Here is an 18,511-nt window from a genome sequence, read left to right on the forward strand (position 1 = left end):
TCTGGACCAAGTCCCAGGTACCTGACAAAACTCACCCGGCATTAGTAGACCTGGCGGTTGGCAGACAGGATGGGGGGAGGGGGACCAACCTTCAGCAAGCGTGTTCATGGCAATTGTCACATTTGAAAGTGGAGTGGATGGATGATAAAACGGACCCAATCCTGAGAGTCGGTGGAGTTCGATATTTGAGACTCTGCTCAGGCAACCACCAAACGCCATCTCCAAAGCCAGATACTGTCACTAGAAAGTGCTGGCCACAGCTCTGCCATGTTCAGTGTGTCCGGACCGCTCTACAATGGGGTCATGGGTGAATTTTGGAATCTCAGATAGAAACATCAAAACTTGTTAGAAAGTATGGGGTTCAAGATGTCGGGGTTCACATCACACTTACTGGCTTTGAGACCCTGGAACTCATTCTCTCTCTACAGCAGCTTCTCCATCTATGAGAGATGACCTCAGACTACCTCAAAGAGCTTTAAGGATCAGAAGCTGGGGGGGGGGGGTGCCTGATCATGCTGGACACTCGATATTCCCCGAGGAAGGCCAATGTCATTCCCCTCCTGAATAGCAATGACCACTGATGCTAATATGCCTGACATTTGTGGGGTTTTTTTCTTTTTAAATAAGAGGTAAAGTTTTTATCCTAGAGGATAAAACAGCTTATGCTAGGATAATGGAAAAGTGAGGAGGTTGTAAGTTTAACATTCGTTAAACTCTTGTTATATGCCGGGAACTGTATGGGGCATCGCACTTTTCTTTTCCTTTGAGAGGGTCTTACTGTACAGCCGACTAGTGCTGACTTCTTAAGCCTCCTGCCTCAGCCTTTGGAAGTGATGGGATTACAGGTATGTCCCATTATTCCCAATTTGTGACATTTTTCTTCAAAAACTAGCGAAAGGCTTTACTAATAAGAGTGATAATAATCTGATTGCCCACGGTGGACTCAGAGGTTAAACAGCTTCCGACATCTCAAGGCTGGAGGCAGTGGGGACAGTCAGCCTTCCTTGCCTCCCACACCCTGTTCTCCAGAGTGGAAAGTCTTTCATCTCAGGCTGGCAAAGGGTGGGGCGGTTGGAGATCTGGCGCAGCGACTCTGCCATTATCATTGAGCCACTTGGGATGTCCTTTCCTTTACCAGCCTGTCATCAGGACTCAAATCCCAGGAGGAAGCAGCTAGTGCACAAATGGCTGCTGTGAGGCAATGAGGTGGTGTGCCTCGGGACGATAGCGTAGGTTCCTGCTCTTAGAATATGTTTGTTGTTGGGATGGAGGATGGACTATCAGGGACTGAATGTCAGTCCTGGCACTTTCTGAGCACGTTCTACCATGAGCGACACTCTACCAACCTCAAGATCTTCAGAGAAGAAAGAAGACATCTTTAAATGTCCATAAGCCGGGAAATGTGTTTTTTTTTCCAGAAGGTTTCTCTGTGTAGTTTTTTTTTTTTGAGGTTGGATATTTATTTAGTGGGTTATGGAGGGGAATGGGGAGAAGAGGAGAGAGAGGCAGAGAGAGAGAGAGAGAAACAGAAGAGGGGAAGGGGAGAAGTGGGAAGAGACAAAAACAGCCTCTTCAAGAGGAAGACAGAAAAAAACCTCTTTGTGTAGTTTTGGAACCTGTCTTGGAACTAGCTTTTGTAGACCAGCCTGGCCTCGAATTCACAGAGCTCCACCTGCCTCTGCCTCTGTCTTCTGGGTGCCACAATTAAAGTTGTGTGCCACCACCTCCCGGCTCATTTTGTGTGTGTTGGGGGGGGGGGGCTGGTGTTTAGGTTTAGTTGTGTCTTTAATTTTTAAAGCTAGCACACATGGTAATGGGTTTCATTATGACATTTTCATGCATATGTGTCATTCGACCTTACTTCGATTCCTGCTCCTCCTCTACTGTCCCCTCTCACTAGCTCACATCATTCCCCCAGTGTCCCCTCTGCTTTCATGTCATGCACTCTCTCACACACCCCTGTGGGAAATTCTGGAAACACACCATTCCAGTTAATGCCACAACACTCACTACTGCTTTCCAAATGGAAACGCAGGACTATTAGGGACATAGCCACCTGGGGTAAAACTGTGATACTGACCTAGAACTTGAATCCTAATCTCGAACAGTCACGTGGGACAGACACTAGTGAGAAGGCAGAGCAGCCTGAGAGGTGCAGTCTAGGAAGGGACAATGATCAGAGGCCCTGGGAGCAATTGTAGTGGCACAGCAGGTTGGTTTAAACCCAGCCAGGGAAAAGGTCTAAAATTCAGCATGTGTGAACCACAGCACCAGACACTGTAACGGGGGCAGAGCGATAGAGTATGTTGGAAGCTTTTAACTGGGGTGTCAATTAGGAAACTTGTTGGGGGCCAGGTTGGGAAGGAACTGCAATGTCCAGGGTAATTTTGATCACAGAAACTGTTCTTAGAGCCCTGGGACATAAGAGTGGGATGCCCAAAACACACGCATGCGCTCTCTCTCTCTCTCTCTCTCTCTCTCTCTCTCTCTCTCTCTCCATGTTTGTTTTACTGGGGCCCAAAGAGAAGTAAGTATGTTAAGAACACCTCACTAGCCAGCAAGAGCAACCTTGACACACTTTTTCCAGAGTCCATGGCTACCACGGGGAGGGAGATGCAATGGGTCCCCTACTCTGATACCCATCACTTAGGATACAACCTTCTTTTTAAAACAGTGCCATCGACTGGGCATGGTGTGACACTTCCGTAACCCTAGCTCTTGGGAGCCTATGACAGGAGAATCATGAGTTGGAGGTTAGCAAGAGATAGGTAGTGAGACTGTCTGAAAAACAACAAGCACATCCCTCCAAGTTAAAGTGACAGTAACAAAGAAAATAAGACTGCAGCTGGGTGCATCGTTTCATGCCTGGACACAGCTGCTCAGAAGCCTAAGGGAGAAGAATTGTTTAAGCCCAGAAGTTAGAGATCAGTTGGGGCCATATAATCAGATTCTATCTCAGAAGAACAAGGCAGAAACCAACAATACTACCCCATTCTTTTGGTTTGGTTATTTGAGACAGGGTTTCTCTGTGTAGCTTTGGAGTCTGTCCTGGAACTTGTTCTATAGACCACGCTGGCCTCCAAGAGGCCAGAGATCCGCCTGCCTCTGCCTTTGGAGTACTGGGATTAAAAGCATGTGCTCTCACCACTCGGCTCCCATTCTTAAGTTTAAGAAGCCCCTCCAAAAATATAAGCCCCACTCATAACTTTAAAAAAATGCAGTTTAGAGCAGTAAGATAGTATTTTTTTTCATAGCGCTCTCTGACAATGTTTGGTGTTGGCACCATCATGGCTTTGGCCAGTTTGAGTGGCTAATTGGAAAAATATCCGTAAAAAATCTAACACAGAGATCCGCCTGCCTCTGCCTCCCGAGTGCTGGGATTAAAGGCGTGAGACCAGCCTGGTCTACAAGAGCTAGTTCCAGGACAGGCTCCAAAACCACAGAGAAACCCTGTCTCGAAAAACCAAAAAAAAAAAAAATCTAACACATTCTCCCTGTGCGCTGGTGAGAGCTAGATCAGTGGACGAGGCACCTGACGCACAGGCCTGTGAACCTGAGTTTCATCCCTGGAGCTCACGTAAAGGTGGAAGGAAAGAACTGACTCCATCATGCTGTCCTCTGACGTACATACACCATGCCACACAAACAGCCCCTCCCCATGCGCACACATGTACAATAGTAAAAATGTTAATTTGAGAATTCCAAGTGTGCATATGCTTCCCCCACCAACTCCAATTCTTGGAATCTACCCTCTGACTATACCTGGCCTACTGAGCAGAAACATACTTGGGAGGATGTTTATCGTGAATGGCCGTGATTCTGAAGGGTAAGGGAAAATTTATTGCTGACCACCAGTCTCGAACACACACCCACTCAGAGAAATCAATTCCAGTGCTCTGACACAAAAGTTGTGGAAATTTTTTTATTTTATTTTATTTTTATTTATTTATTTATTAAGGATTTCTGCCTCCTCCCCACAACCGCTTCCCAATTCCCTCCCCCTCCCCTGATCAAGTCCCCCTCCCTCATCTGCTCGAAGAGCAATCAGGGTTCCCTGACCTGTGGGAAGCCCAAGGACCACCCACCTCTATCCAGGTCTCGTAAGGTGAGCATCCAAACTGCCTAGGCTCCCACAAAGCCAGTACATGCAGTAGGATCAAAAACCCACTGCAATTGTTCTTGAGTTCTCAGTATTCCTCATTGTCCGCTATGTTCAGCTAGTCCGGATTTATCCCATGCTTTTTTAGACCTAGGCCAGCTGGCCTTGGTGAGTTCCCGATAGAACACCCCCATTGTCTCAGTGTGTGGGTGCACCCCTCGCAGTCCTGAGTTCCTTGCTCGTGCTCCGTCTCCTTCTGCTCCTGATTGGGACCATGAGATTTCTGTCCGGTGCTCCCATGGGGGTCTCTGTCTCTGTCTCCTTTCATCGCCTGATGAAGGTTAATATTCATGAGGATGCCTATGTGTTTGTCTTTGGATTCACCTTATTTAGCTTCTCTAGGAACATGAATTATAAGCTCAATGTCCTTTATTTATGGCTAGAAACCAAATATGAGTGAGTACATCCCATGTTCCTCTTTTTGGGTCTGGCTTACCTCACTCAGGATAGTGTTTTCTATTTCCATCCATTTGTATGCAAAATTCAAGAAGTCCTTGTTTTTTACTGCTGAGTAATCTGAGTAATACTCTAATATGTATATATTCCATACTTTCTTCATCCATTCTTCCAATGATAGCCGTTGCTGGAGAGGTTGTGGAGAAAGGGGTACACTCACCCATTGCTGGTGGGAATGCAAACTTGTGCAACCACTTTGGAAAGCAGTGTTTCGGTTTCTCAGGAAATTCGGGATCAACCTACCCCTGGATCCAGCAATACCACTCTTGGGAATATACCCAAGAGAGGCCCTATCATACAACAAAAGTATATGCTCAACTATGTTCATGGCAGCATTGTTTGTAATAGCCAGAACCTGGAAACAACCTAGATGCCCTTCAACAGAAGAATGGATGAAGAAAGTTGTGGAAATTGTGAGAAGCAGGAACTCGTCCCTGTAAGAACCTTATATGCTTTCATTCACATAGAAAAATCTGGAAACACAGAGAAACAGTTAAAAGTGGTTAGTTCTCTCAGGAGAGTAGGGATGGGGACGGAGGAGCCCATTTGGACTCCAGCTCTCCTGCATTGCTTAAATGTCTTCCTTCCCTTGCTCACTAGTTTCTTTATCTTGAACCATGAGTAGTTATTATTTTTATAATTAAAAATAACATTGAAGTATAATTAAGGGCCTTTGGGATGGTTCAGTGGGTATGGGAGCTTGTCATCAAGTCTGATGACCTGAGTTCAATCCCTGGAACCTACGTGATGGGAGGAGAGAACCATCTCCCACAAGCTGGCCTTTCATTACCATGGGCATGCTATGGCCTTTCATTTCCACACACTAAATAAATAAGTGTAAAAAATTAAGTAAAAATAAAGACATAGCCGGGCGATGGTGGCGCACGCCTTTAATCCCAGCACTCGGGAGGCAGAGGCAGGCGGATCTCTGGGAGTTCGAGACCAGCCTGGTCTACAGAGCTAGTTCCAGGACAGGCTCCAAAGCCACAGAGAAACCCTGTCTCGAAAAACAAACAAACAAAAAGACATAATGCTAACAGCCCACAGATGTGGACTTGAAATTCAGAATGTATTAGAAAGAAATGGAATAATCTTATCTTGAAGTTTACTGATAAGACTAAGTTTTTCAGTTTTTTTGTTTTATAGCTGGGTCTCATGTTACAATCATGAGTCTGGCCTCGAACTCAATATATAGATGAGGGTGACTGCCTCTACCTCCTGACTGCTGGGATTACAGCTTTGTACCCTCACACCTAAGACCATATATATTTATCACTACATCTATATGATCTAATCCCAGTGGGACTAGACACTGCTCTGTTTCTGACTTTATGACTTAACATGTCTTTACTGTTCCTGTTTGTCTGGCACCTACCATGTGTTAGACAGTGGATCCAATGGACCAATTCACCTCAGTGTTCTCTCTATCGAGAGCCAATCTGCCAGTCCCATAGGTAGGCCAGAAGAGACCAGACTGTGGGGCCTTGGATGCCTACAGAGAACTGTGCCATTTGATAACCATCTCCAGGACATTTCCACGTACATGCCAGTGCTGGGGGCCACACGGCAACAGAACAATGCCCTCTCTGGAAAAGCTCGCCTAACAATCTTGCACATGGAAAATGGAGCATGGGAAATGTTGGAAGTCTGCTGGAGGCACTGTGGGTCACACAGGATGGCTGGCTCACTGGGCCGAGGCTCAGGAAGTCTGGGTAGGGAAACGGAAGTACTCCTGAGTCTGTGAGTGAAGTGGGTGGAGTGTGCTAACTTCCAGGGTAGCAGCGGACTTGGGAAGGGTGGGCTTTATTGGAAGCAACATAAGCTTTATGAAGGGACACTCTGGCAAGAGTATGAAGACTCTCTCTCTCTCTCTCTCTCTCTCCCTCTCTGTGTGTGTGTGTGTGTGTGTGTGTGCGCGCGCGCGCGTAATTTTCTTAAATATAGAACTATCACGTAAAGAGAGAACAGGTGGTAGGGCCCCAGTGTCGCACCAGGGCTGGGCACAGAGACTGGAAACAGCTAAGGTTACCGACAGGAGCACTAACGCCTTGGAGAAGTGAGAAGGCACGGTGGAGAAGAGAGGGTGGTTAATACAGGAAAAAGGAACAGGTGGCCTTATATGCTCAGTCCTTAGCAAGAGCACACCTTACTTCTTGGTCTTCTTGATCCAGCATCTTTCACTGGTCCCCACACTCAGCCTGTGTCTGCCCTGTCTCCTCTACTGGCTTTTTTCTCTCCACACCTTTGCTGTCAGAGGCTCCGGGACCCAGGGTCTATAGCATCCTATTTCCTCCTCCCTGCCTTGGAGGGTCAGCCGTTTCAAGGCCTTTGAATTCCACCGTCAGGGTGACCATGCCCAGAGGTCAAATTTCGGTCCAGATTTTCCTCCTGGACTCCAGTCCACTATCTGTGTATCTATCATCTATATATGACAATTGGACTTTAAACCAACACATCTCAAACAGGACCCTTGCCCATCCCTAAATGTATGTGTTTGCTGCCCCCCACCACCTCAGGGGACAACAGTCATTCATCTCAGGAGATAAAGTCATACTATCCAGTTGCTCGGCTGCAAAACTTCTGGTCACTCTTAACTCTTCCTCCTTTTTTGTCCGGGGTGAGTTTTACTTTGGAACTGGCCTGAAACTGGAGAGCTTCCCTGGCTTGGCTTCCTGAGGCCTGGGAGTGCACACACACCATCTATCCATGAAACTCTTTAACCTGCTCTTCCGTTCTCAGAAAATCCTGTCAGTTCTGCTAACAATTGCATCTAGAATTCATACACTTCTTACGGCCCCATCACCCCAGGCCACGCTTCTGGCTACTGTTTATCTTTTCCTAGTAGTTTTGAAATTGTCTCCTAATGGTTCTCCACCATCCAATGGCCAGATTATTTTAAAACACGAATGAGGTCTGTCTACGCCATACCCCAAGCCCTCGGCAAAGTTTCCTCCTTTAAGACCTCACAGAAGCCTGGGAAACTCTACAGTTGCTGTCCGTGCCCAGTTACTCTGGTCTCGGCTCTCCCAGCCCTTCAGTGGACACGCTGATGCCCGGGCTACCCCATCCATGGCTGTGCCTCCACCCATACTGAGTACCTTAGATGCCACACCTCACTACCGTCATCTTTAAGCCCCCATCCACCTTACTCTCCCCACCTGCCTGCAAAGCATGCCACCTCTCGGTACACCAAAGGAATCACCATGACTCCCAAACTAGGATGCTCTAGGAAGCAGGGGAAATTGTGAGCTCCGTCTCTGCCCTATCCTCGGTGTCTGGACTGTAGTAGGCCTCAGGCTGAGGTTAAAGAAGCAGACCCGGAGGGGGGAAAAATTTCCATCAGGGAAAAGAGAGTATAGGAGGAAGAGGGTGGAAACTAACCAGAAGCTGGCCAGAGAGAGCACACAGGCAGCTAGGAGGTGAGGATGCTGAAGCCCAAATGGAGGTCCGAGTGGATAAAGAGGCAAGTAGAGATGTGGGGTCTGGAGCTTGGGAAGAAGGCTTATTTAGCCCCGTGCCACTGACACGAGATAGGCGCCCAATAAATAGGGACCGCTGTCTGGGGGAAATGGGCTATTAAGAGGCCGTGCAGACGTACGGCCCACATACAGTGGACACTAAGAAATGGACCAGCAGGAAAACTCCAAACCTGCACAGCAGCAAAGACAGAACCCTTTCCAAGATATTTCCCAGGGAAAGGCCATGGGGCCGGGGAAGTGACCGCGAGCGAGAGCTGGAAGGTGAGACGCGCCCACGCGGGTGCGCGCCGAAGCCTCGCGGCGCCGGCGCCACTACGGACCGGCGCCACCGGGGCCAGCGGCGCGCAAGCTCTCCAGCGCCGCCGCGCACCGCGTGGCCCCCGCCCTCCCGCCCGGACCTCAGACTCCGCCCCCACCAGCCATCTCACCAATCACATGGCGATCTCCGCCCCCCAGTTGCCTAAGCCCCGCCCCTGACCGGCGCGCCGCCAGCCAATGGGAGGCCGAGCCTAGCGCCCAGTGCGCGCAGCCCGCGCCGAGCCGGCTCAGAGCGAGAAAAGCGAACCCAACCCGTCGGGGCCGCCGCTCCGGACCCACCGCCTGCCGCCGCGCGCCGCCCGCCGCCGCCTCCTCCTCCCCCCGGATCGGGTGTACTGTCCCAACCCGAAAGTCCAGTTCTGCGGCCCGGCTGCGGCGAGCGAGCGCGATGACACAGGAGTACGACAAGTGAGTGAGGCGCGGGCTCGAGTCCGGCCAGGGCCCGGGGGCCACCGCACCTGCCGCCGCCACGGCGCGGGCTCCGGGGACCTCGAGGCCGGGCGGGGCGGGGCGAGCTGGGGGACACCCGGCCCTCGGCCCCGCCGTCCGAGGTCTCCCGAACCCCACGCCCATGGCTCTGTGGGGACGGGTGGACCCTGGGCAGCCTGCTGTCACCTGCCAAGCTGCGGGAGCGAGAGATCTAGGGGAAGGTTGAAGTGTCCGCTGCCCGCGCGTTCTCTTCGCTGCGGCTGCTGTGTGAGAAAACGGCTGTGGGTGTTCTCGGGCCCTTGCATCACCGATGGTAATTACAGAAGACTATTTCTGCTGTTCGGGAGTATCCAGAGGAAGAAACTGCAAGCAGGGTGATAAACTAGAGACTTCTTTCGAATCGGGATTGCCTTTTGGAGTGTGGGGTTTAAGAAACGAGCGAGAAATGTACAGTGGTGGTGTAAATGTGATCGGACGTTGGCAGGACTAAGGGCGCACGGATAGTGCTCGATTTTACTTGCTACTTTTCTATAAATATAAAGATGTCCTGAAAGACAGAGCCCGTCTATTTCAGCTCAGTAAATCTGGAGCAGAGAATTGGCTTCGTGGTTGCTTGATGACTCTGTGTTTTTCTCGTGCCTGTTTTCCGAAGGAAGTTAGCTCAGTGTGGCAGTCAGCAACAGATTAATCTTGTCTCGTAAAAAAATGCAGTTCAGTTAGTGTTCGGCTCTCTTGAAGATCTGAGTCTTATTTGAAAACACTCATGAACCTTCAGGGCTGGAACAGCAGCTTGCTGGTCATGAAGAAGTGGGCTGCAATTGTTCTTCTGTTTATTTCTCTACTTACTGAGGAGGCAAAAGTCCCGGCGCTAACCTCTTGGCCTTAGGCATACTTTGGGAATATAAAATGCCTTCAGGGTGATTGCAGACATAAAGCCTCTTGGAAAATATTTATTTTTTGATGCTTGTATCAGTGTAGGATGGGATGGGAGAAGATGGAAAGCTTGAAAAACTAGCATTACAACTGTTGAACGAGCCAACTGCTGTCAGAATCTTCTGGAAGTAGCTATTAGACTATTAATAATAGCTCAGCCGTACACCAGAGAATCTCAGCAGGGTACCGTACCACCACTGGACTCAGGACCCAAAGGCTTGGAGAACACCAAGTTGTGGGTTTATCTTTCTTTGGTTAGAACTTGATTTATGGATATACGTCTTTTCTATTTTTAATAAACCTGTCTCCAGATGTGCGCCCTTAGAATTGCCTTCATGGCACGAGTTAAAGGCCATGGGCTCCAAATCAGCTCTGCCTGCTGAGGGCAGACGGAGTTTTCCCTCCCCTTTTCAAAGATGTTCTCCTTTTCCTCCTTTCTTCCTTTCTTTCCTCTTTCTTTCTTTCTTCCTTTCCTTTTTTCTTTTTTTCCTGTCATTTTTTTTGTTCTTCCTAAATCTATATCTGTTGTTGAAGGATTGGGTGACTGCCAAGCCCTAACCTTTGCTGATTACTTGAAAAGATAATCAGACTTTCTACACTCACTTTTAGAAAAGATGGGGTCACCTCTAGGCCATTTCCATATTTCACTCGTGTGTTGCAATGAGAGCCGAGCCTCGAATTCTGCTTGTCAGGACAGCCATCATTCAGGGACGTTCCAGACACCTCCATTCTTTTCCCTTCACACACACACAAAGGGCTGCTTCGCCTCGCTAAAGTCAATGCTCCACTTTTCCCTTTCTGTTGACTTACTAAATAGTACCAGCTGAGCGAGCAGTTGTTGAGACTGTTGACATTTCCAGTTTTTGGAATCGGTAATGTTTGCTTGAATCATTTAAATTAAATCTCCTATAAAGCGTTGCTAAAGTCACCATTGATTTTCCTTAATTTTCCCACAAACTGCACTGTTAACATGACATAGTCCTTGCCTGATGTGAAAAACTAATAAAGATTTTATTTATTGTGGGGCAGGGGAGCACTGGGGATTAATCCCAGGAAGCCCTGGACTCTGAGGAGAGAGATCACATGTTCAACCCCTAGGCTGTGCTGTCAAATCCTAAAGCCTAGGAAAGATTTTCTTTTCCACGCTTTATTTATGTTATTGTATAGGTTTGTGTGTGTGCTACACACACACACACACACAGGTCAGAGGACAGGTTTTGGCAAGTTCCCTCTCTCCTTCAACCATGTGGGTCTTGGAGATGTAACTTGTGTTCCTTCACCAGCCAAACCATGTCATCAGCAAAGGAAGATTCTTAATTGATTAATTTGTTTGGTGTGCGTGTGTGTATGTGTGTTTGAAAATCAGAGGACAACTTGCAGGAGGAATCTGTTCTCTCCTTCCACACTTCCCAGGGATAGAACTTCAAGCCTTCAGACTTATGAGTGAGTGCCTCTACTGCCCACGCCATCTTACCGGGGGCCCATGTAAAGACTTTTAAATCGGATTTGTTTACTATTTTTTTTAAGAAGGCTGATTTTCATTTGATGGCTTCATTTGTCGGAGGTTGTATTTATCTCTAAGATAAGCAGTTCACTCCCATGCCAGAAAATTATGCTTCTTTATTGATTTATAGTCCCCTTTGGCTACATTCCAGGCTCCTTCTTCTAGTAACAGTAGAGTCTTCTAACTTTCCCATACACCCTGAAGGATTAAGGGAAATGTCCCTCTTGCTCTCGGTCCTTTCTTCCCGTCCCTGTTTCTCGGAAGTCACGTGGGACAGCACGATGAGCCCTGTGTGGGCTTAGGAAGAGGGCACCAGCCTGAGTGTGTTTGAGATGTATCTATGCCTTTCCATACCTTCCTGCTGTAGGATATGTGCATAGCCGTGTCTTCTTGGGGGTATTTGTGGGTTTGGGCAAATTGCATCCTCTCAGGGTCTCTGGCGGTGGTCCTCGGGTGTGCCCTGCCTTCTGAACGTGTCTTCATTTGACTTATTGGGGTCATTGGTCTAGCTCACAGGCCACAAGGCAATTTAAAGCATGCCTTTTGAGGAAGCATTTTGTAAATTAAAATTTGCAAACCTGAATTTTCTGAATGTTTTTATTTATTTCAAAAATGCCTTTAAGAGGAGCATGGACACCATTTCATTTACTTTATTGAGTTCTCTTCAGGCAGGTCTTCAAATGGTGTGGGTATTTAATTCATTATAACGTAGGAGGTGGAACCCAGTGCCTTGCTCATGCTAGGCAGTTGTCCTGCCACTGAGCTGCCCCCACCTGTAATCACCTCCTGGCACGGGGCCGTGTTCCTATTTTATAGAACTGTCAAAGAACTGTTTGTTCAGTTTTGGTTTTTGTTGGTTTTATTTTTTTTAATGGCTTGTAAGTTGTCTTGCTGTGGGAAGTGTGGATTTAACTTTGACTTTCTTCCTCTGAAGCAAAAGGCCAGTGCTGGTCCTTCAGAACGAGGCCCTTTATCCGCAGCGGCGCTCCTATACCAGTGAGGATGAGGCCTGGAAGTCTTTCCTGGAAAACCCTCTCACTGCAGCAACCAAGGCCATGATGAGCATCAATGGGGATGAAGACAGCGCAGCTGCGCTGGGCCTGCTCTATGACTACTATAAGGTGGGTCGCAGGCTCTGGACGGCCGGGCATGACGCTCCCAGACGCACCTGATTCAGCAGCCTGTAAAACAGTCCTTTGCCGAATGTCGGGATGAGTGCTTCTGTAGTGGCTTATAAATAGTTTAATGAGCACTCGGGATTTCTGTGGTTCAAAGCTGAGCATCTGCGATCATAGAATCAAAGGGTGATTCTTATACGGCTGCTCTGGCCCTAGCTGAAGGAGACGCTGCTGTAAACGAGGTAGTAGCCAGGTCCCCCGCCAGTTCGAGCATTTTAACAAACTTGGTTCCGGGTGCCATGAAAAGGGGCTGCCGGCCGACCCGGCTCTCCCCTGCCATGACAAGGGGCTGCCGGCTGACCCGGCTCTTCCCAGGGCATTCGCCATTTCTGTAACTGCTCCCACAAAGTCTTAGGATTGGTTGGGGAAAATGCACACATTTTCAATTCTGGGGCCCCGTTCTAAAATGAGAACACGTTTATCTTGTCTGTCTCCAGACAGTTGAGTTAGCCTTAACTGTCGTGTATTGTGTGTGAGTTTCTACCTCACAGAGTCCTAGTAATTCAGCTGCCACTCACTGACGACCTGTGTCACACTGGACAGCCTGTGTGTCACTTTGACCCTCAGGCCCGGGATTCATTTAGGGTTCCAGCCCAGTTCCTGCCACAGACTGTCCTCTCTGGTGCTGAATTGTGCTGTGTCTGCTGTCTCCCTGGCTTGACCCATGGCAGATGCTCAGGGATGGCCCTTTGAGCGTCTTGGATGTGATCACCCTCTGTTTTATCACTTAATAACTAGCAATGCCTTCAGAACAGATCGCTACTAAATCCAACAATACTTAGTTTCGTGTTACATGTAATGTACGGGGATGTACGGGAGAGTATCTGCAAATGAATGCAGGTGCCCAGGGAGGCCAGAAGAGGGAGAGGGGTCCCCCGAAGCTGGAGTTAGGGGTGGCTGTGAACTGACTGATGTGAGTGCTGGAATCCAGACTCCTATGCTAGGGCAATGAGCACTCTTAACCACTGAGCCATTCTCCCAAGCCCCTTTATTTTGTTGTTAGTGGCGAGATATGGAAGAATTCTTGCACCGTAGATACCTCGTCCGCACATATCTCAGCAACATTTGTGCACCCGTTTGGTCCATGTCTCTGGTGGGTCGGTGTCACAGTGTGTCCAGTGTCTTTTGTCTGCCTTTTGATTTTGGAGCAAAGAAAAAGAACTATAGAAGGAGTAGAATGGGGCCGAAGAGAAGGCTCAGTGTTCAAATAGCACTGGCTGCTCTTGCAGAGGACCTGGGTTCAGTTCCCAGCACCCACACCGTGTCTCACAGCTGTCCATGACTCTAGTTCCAGGGCATCCGGCGCCCTCTTCTGACCATGGGCACCATTCACTCATTTGGTACACGGATGTAGGCACAGGAAAAACATTCATACATATAAAGCACATACTTAAAATTTCTTAAATAAAGGAGAAAGAAACCCTTACTCCATGACAGACAGAGTCTGTTCGCCCTTGCTCGCCACCTCTGGTGGTGACTAGGCTGTTAGCGCCATCGGAGCAGATTGGTGCTCAGCAGCCCATCAGGAGATGAGATAAAGGCTGCTCCTTCAGGTGAGGGCTTCTCCCCTGGATACGGACTGAATCCCTTTCCTTGGTGTTAATGCTTTAGGTTCCCAGAGAGCGCAGGTCATCCGCAGCAAAGCCAGAGGGGGAGCACCCGGAACCAGAGCACAGCAAAAGGTAAGTGCGGTGGCCAGTGCACACAGGTGTGCACACGTGAAGAGGTGGGCAGGCCCCGCCAAGTAAAACCAGAAGGGCCTGGTGGGAGAGACTGTGGAGAGTAACTGCCGTCTCAGAGTTAGAGCCTGTTGCAGGCAGCATTCCCTTGCCTAGAAAGCCAGCATCAAGCTCTTCTCCTCCAGAGGGATGTTTTTAGTAAAGCGTGACATGCTTGACCCTCTAAAGGGGAGCAGAGTCTAAAAATCACCTGGGTGTGGTGGCACGTGCCCGTAACCCAGGACCTGGGAGGCGGAAACAGGAGGCTCCGGAGCCCCAGCTAGCCTGGACTCTTGTGCAAGCCCGTGTCAGACAAAGCAACCCTTGGGATGCAGCTGAGTGATGGAACACTTGCCTAGCATGGACAAGGTCCTGGGTTCAATTGCCACATCTGCATAAAGAAAAAAACAAAGCAAAAAAAAGAAAAAAGGAAAGAAAAGGTACATAGCAATGACTCTGGAATAGTTGCCCCAGTAAAACTTAGGGAATTAATGTCCATACTCCTCTTGAAGGCATTTTAGGTTAAAACTTCGGTAAATTAATTACAACTCAATCTTATGGCCAGGAAACATTTTAAAAGACACATTTTACATTTATTTATCTTGTCTGTGTGCATGGACATGTTGATGCACACTGCGGTGCATGCCTGACAGGATAGCTTAAGAAAAGTCCCCTCCTGCTACTCTGTAGTAGCGAACTCAAGTCGTCAGACTTAGTAGCAAGCACCGTTACCCACTAAGCCATCTTGTTGGCTCTAAAACCAGCTCTTAATGGATTCTTGTTTTATTAGTAATAAAAAATAAAACAGCCGGGCATGGTAGCATACACCTGTAATCCTCGGGAGCCTGAAGCAGGAGTTCAAGGCCAGCCTAGGCTGTGGTAGCCAGATCCCATCCTCAGGGGAAGGAGACAGAACCTGATTTAAGGACTGAGAAACAGCTCATAGTTCACACGCCTGGTAACTGTTTCTTTACCATGATTGTGGTTCCGCTTGCAGATCATTTTTGGAAGTGCACATTTATGACACGTGATTTGTTTCATAAATGTTTTCCATATTGCGATCTAAAATTTCACGATTTCTTGGAGAGCAACATACTTATAGATTCATTTTACTATTTATTATGAATCTTTTTGAGCACAATAAAATGGTAGAAGCCGGTGTGTATTCATTGCCAGCCTCAACAACTGTAACGTTCATCCTCGGAACCAGGTGAGAAAGGTAGAGGGAGAAACACGCCATAGAGTTGACTTCTGATCTCAGCAGGCTGCCATATATATATGTCTCTCTCTCTCACACACACATATACATGTTTACACATACAGGTGTATACACACATACTCAAAAATCATTATTTTTAAAACTATTCATATTACCTATATAGTAAATCACAGTTAATTTTATATTAAATATCTATTGTTAAGTATGCTAATGAGTTGTCCTCTGGGAAGCCAGTTAGCATCAGTATTAGAAAGTGAAGCAGCACTTACTTGTGAGTGTCTGGAGTGTCTGTGTGCAGGTGTGGTCCCCTGGATTCAACCCCCAGCACCCATGTGAGAGGACGGATGCCCACTGTTGTATCGGTTTGTTTGTCCAGTCAGACCTACCCGGGCACAGGAAATCTCAGCTGAGGAATTGCTTCCAGCAGATTGGCCCATGGGCACATCAAAGGGGCATTTTCTCTGTTGCTGACTGATGTCGAAGGGCCCAGCCCACTGTGGGCAGGGCCGTCCCTAGGCAGGTAGTCCTGGGCTATATAGAAAGGTAGCTGAACAAGTGGGACAAGCCAGTAAGCAGTGTTCTTCCCTGGTCCCCTTGGGCTTCTGCCATGGGGTCCCTTGATGATGAGCTGTGACCTGCAAGTCTTTCCTCCCCAAGTTGCTTTTGGTCATAGTGTTCTATCTCAGCAACAGAGACACAAGCCTAGGACAAATTGTTTTTTCTTTTCACAGATAAGAATGGAGCCCGAGAGACAAAATAGCTTGCTCTAGTTGGCACACAGTTTGAACCCAGGTGGCCTCACTCTGGAGTCTATGAACTCACAGTGTCAGGTTTTATAATAAAATATGAGGATCCACATTAGAATTACCGAGAATAGCTTGTACTGGAGCAGCACTCCGAGCCCTGTCAGAGCAATTGTGCTTTCGCTTTGGTTTTTTTTTTTTAATTTATTTAAATTTATTTTATGTGAGTTAGTGTTAAGGTGTCAGATCCCCCAGAACTGCAGTTACAGACTGTTGTGAGCTGCACCATGGGTACTAGGAGTTGAACCCAGGTTCTCTGGAAGGACACCCAGATCTCTTAACCACTGAGCATCTCTCCAGCCCCTATGTGTAGCCCAGGCTGGCCTCGAACTTGTGATCCTCCTGCCTCTGCCTCCTTCAGCAAATCCTACCAGCATGCACCACCACAAGCAGCTGCTTTGGGTTTTGCTTGAAGCTGTGAGGTCTTCACCAGGAATGGGTCCTTCCTCCATTTCCCGCTGAGTCGGCTTCTGTCTAGGGTATTGCTGCTGTGAGGAGCCCAGACCATCAGAGCACTGAGTCATATATGTAGCATGTGCTCCGCGTGCATGAATCCCTGGTTGGAGCCCCATCACCTGTTCCTCCCAAATCCTCCAAGCCCCACATCAGCACCAAGGTTGAACATACAATGTCCTTTCTCCTTTCTTGAAGAAACAACATGCCAAATGTGGCGGAGCAGCCCCTCCTTTCTGCTGGAGAAAACAGGGTGCAAGTGCTGAAGAACGTGCCCTTCAACATTGTCCTCCCCCATGGCAACCAGCTGGGCACTGATAAGAGAGGCCACCTGACAGCTCCCGATACGACAGTCACTGTCTCCATAGCAACCATGCCTACCCACTCCATCAAGACAGAAATCCAGCCGCACGGCTTTACTGTGGGAATCCCCCCGACGGTGTATCATCCTGAGCCCGCTGAGCGTGTGGTGGTTTTTGACCGGAGCCTCAACACTGACCAATTCAGCTCTGGCGCTCAGCCGCCCAATGCTCAGCGGAGAACTCCAGATTCCACCTTCTCAGAGACCTTCAAGGAGGGCGTTCAGGAGGTACAAAAGACAAAAACATCTTCCTAAGACAGCAGCGTGTTTGTCTAAGTATTGGGTTCCACCTTTTCCTGGTTATGTAAGCTTGAAACTTAGCCCAGAGTGAGTGGATCAGGAATAAAAAGATTTTTTTTTTTAAGAGAAAGGCCCGTAGGTATAATTTGTAAGCTAAACCTACAAATCCAAAAATTATTATCAAGGGCACATGGGTAATCTTACCAACAGCTGAGTTAACAATTATGGTTTCTGCTAAGAGATTTGCTAGAGAGAAAGAGAGAGAGAGGAAGCCTGTGCGTAATCTCCCTCTGACCACAACTGCGTTCTCATAGCTTTCTTCAGCTCACGTCCTAGACCCAGGCGAGCTCCTGAAGCTTGCCTAGCATGGCGCCGCTTATTTCGTGTCTCCACCGGGCGCCGCTTATTTCGCCGCCTAATCCAGAGCTTGAGACTTGAAGGCATGCGGACGTCACTTGGGGGTACATTGGCACTCAGGGTGTTGAAGGCAGGTCTTACTGCCCTGGAGGGTCTTCTAGGGGTAGAAACGGACACTTTCCAGGAAAGGGTAGTAGGCTTGCACAGCACCGGTGCAAACTTGACTCTTGGCCCTTGTGTTTTGGCTGCAGATTCTAGACTCCAAACACGTGTTGTGTGGGAGAGATAAGGAAAGGGACAGAGTGGATCGAAGGCACTGTGTGTCTATCTGTCTGTCCGTGATCATTCTCATGAATGGTATATAAAATTAGATGGTTACTTTTTAATATTTATTTATTGGTTTTTCAAAACAGGGTTTCTCTGTGTAGCCTTGGCTGTTCTGGAACTCACTCTGTAGACCAGGCTGGCCTCGAACTCAGAGACCTGCCTGCCTCTGCCTCCCCTGTGCTGGGATTAAAGGTACAAGCCACCACCACCAGACTTATATTTTTATAACTTTATTAGTATATTTTTATACTTTTTATAACTTTCATTAATTTAAATTTTTCTATAGATTCAAAACTCTTATTTTGAAACACGCCTCAAAAGAGTTGTGGGTGACCTTACACACACACCTCATCCATACCAGACCTTCGTCGTTAGTAACGGTGATAACAGTTAAATGGTCGTGCCTCACTGCGTTGATATTTCAGGTTTTCTTCCCCTCGGACCTCAGTCTCCGGATGCCGGGCATGAACTCAGAGGACTATGTGTTTGACAATGTTTCTGGGTAACAGTTGCCTTCTTACCTGACTTTTGGACTTTCAGTCTCTGTGATCACTTCTCTTTTTGGTGCGTTGATCCT

General features: G+C 48.1%; 1 protein-coding gene across 1 annotated transcript in view; it reads left to right on the forward strand.

Annotated features, from left to right (window-relative positions):
• Nucleotides 1-9,151: 9,151 nt before the first annotated feature.
• LOC121438878 (grainyhead-like protein 1 homolog) overlaps nucleotides 9,152-18,511 on the forward strand; it is a 46,744-nt gene continuing 37,384 nt past the window's right edge. The window contains exons 1-5 of the mRNA XM_041639370.1: nucleotides 9,152-9,288; nucleotides 12,213-12,399; nucleotides 14,068-14,138; nucleotides 16,848-17,238; nucleotides 18,360-18,436. Coding sequence (XP_041495304.1) covers nucleotides 9,152-9,288; nucleotides 12,213-12,399; nucleotides 14,068-14,138; nucleotides 16,848-17,238; nucleotides 18,360-18,436 — 863 coding nt within the window. The remainder of the gene's footprint in view (nucleotides 9,289-12,212; nucleotides 12,400-14,067; nucleotides 14,139-16,847; nucleotides 17,239-18,359; nucleotides 18,437-18,511) is intronic.

Source organism: Microtus oregoni, unplaced genomic scaffold (genome assembly GCF_018167655.1).
Source record: "Microtus oregoni isolate MIOR12 unplaced genomic scaffold, Mior012 000058F_ref0000040, whole genome shotgun sequence".
In the NCBI taxonomy this organism is placed as follows: domain Eukaryota; kingdom Metazoa; phylum Chordata; class Mammalia; order Rodentia; family Cricetidae; genus Microtus; species Microtus oregoni.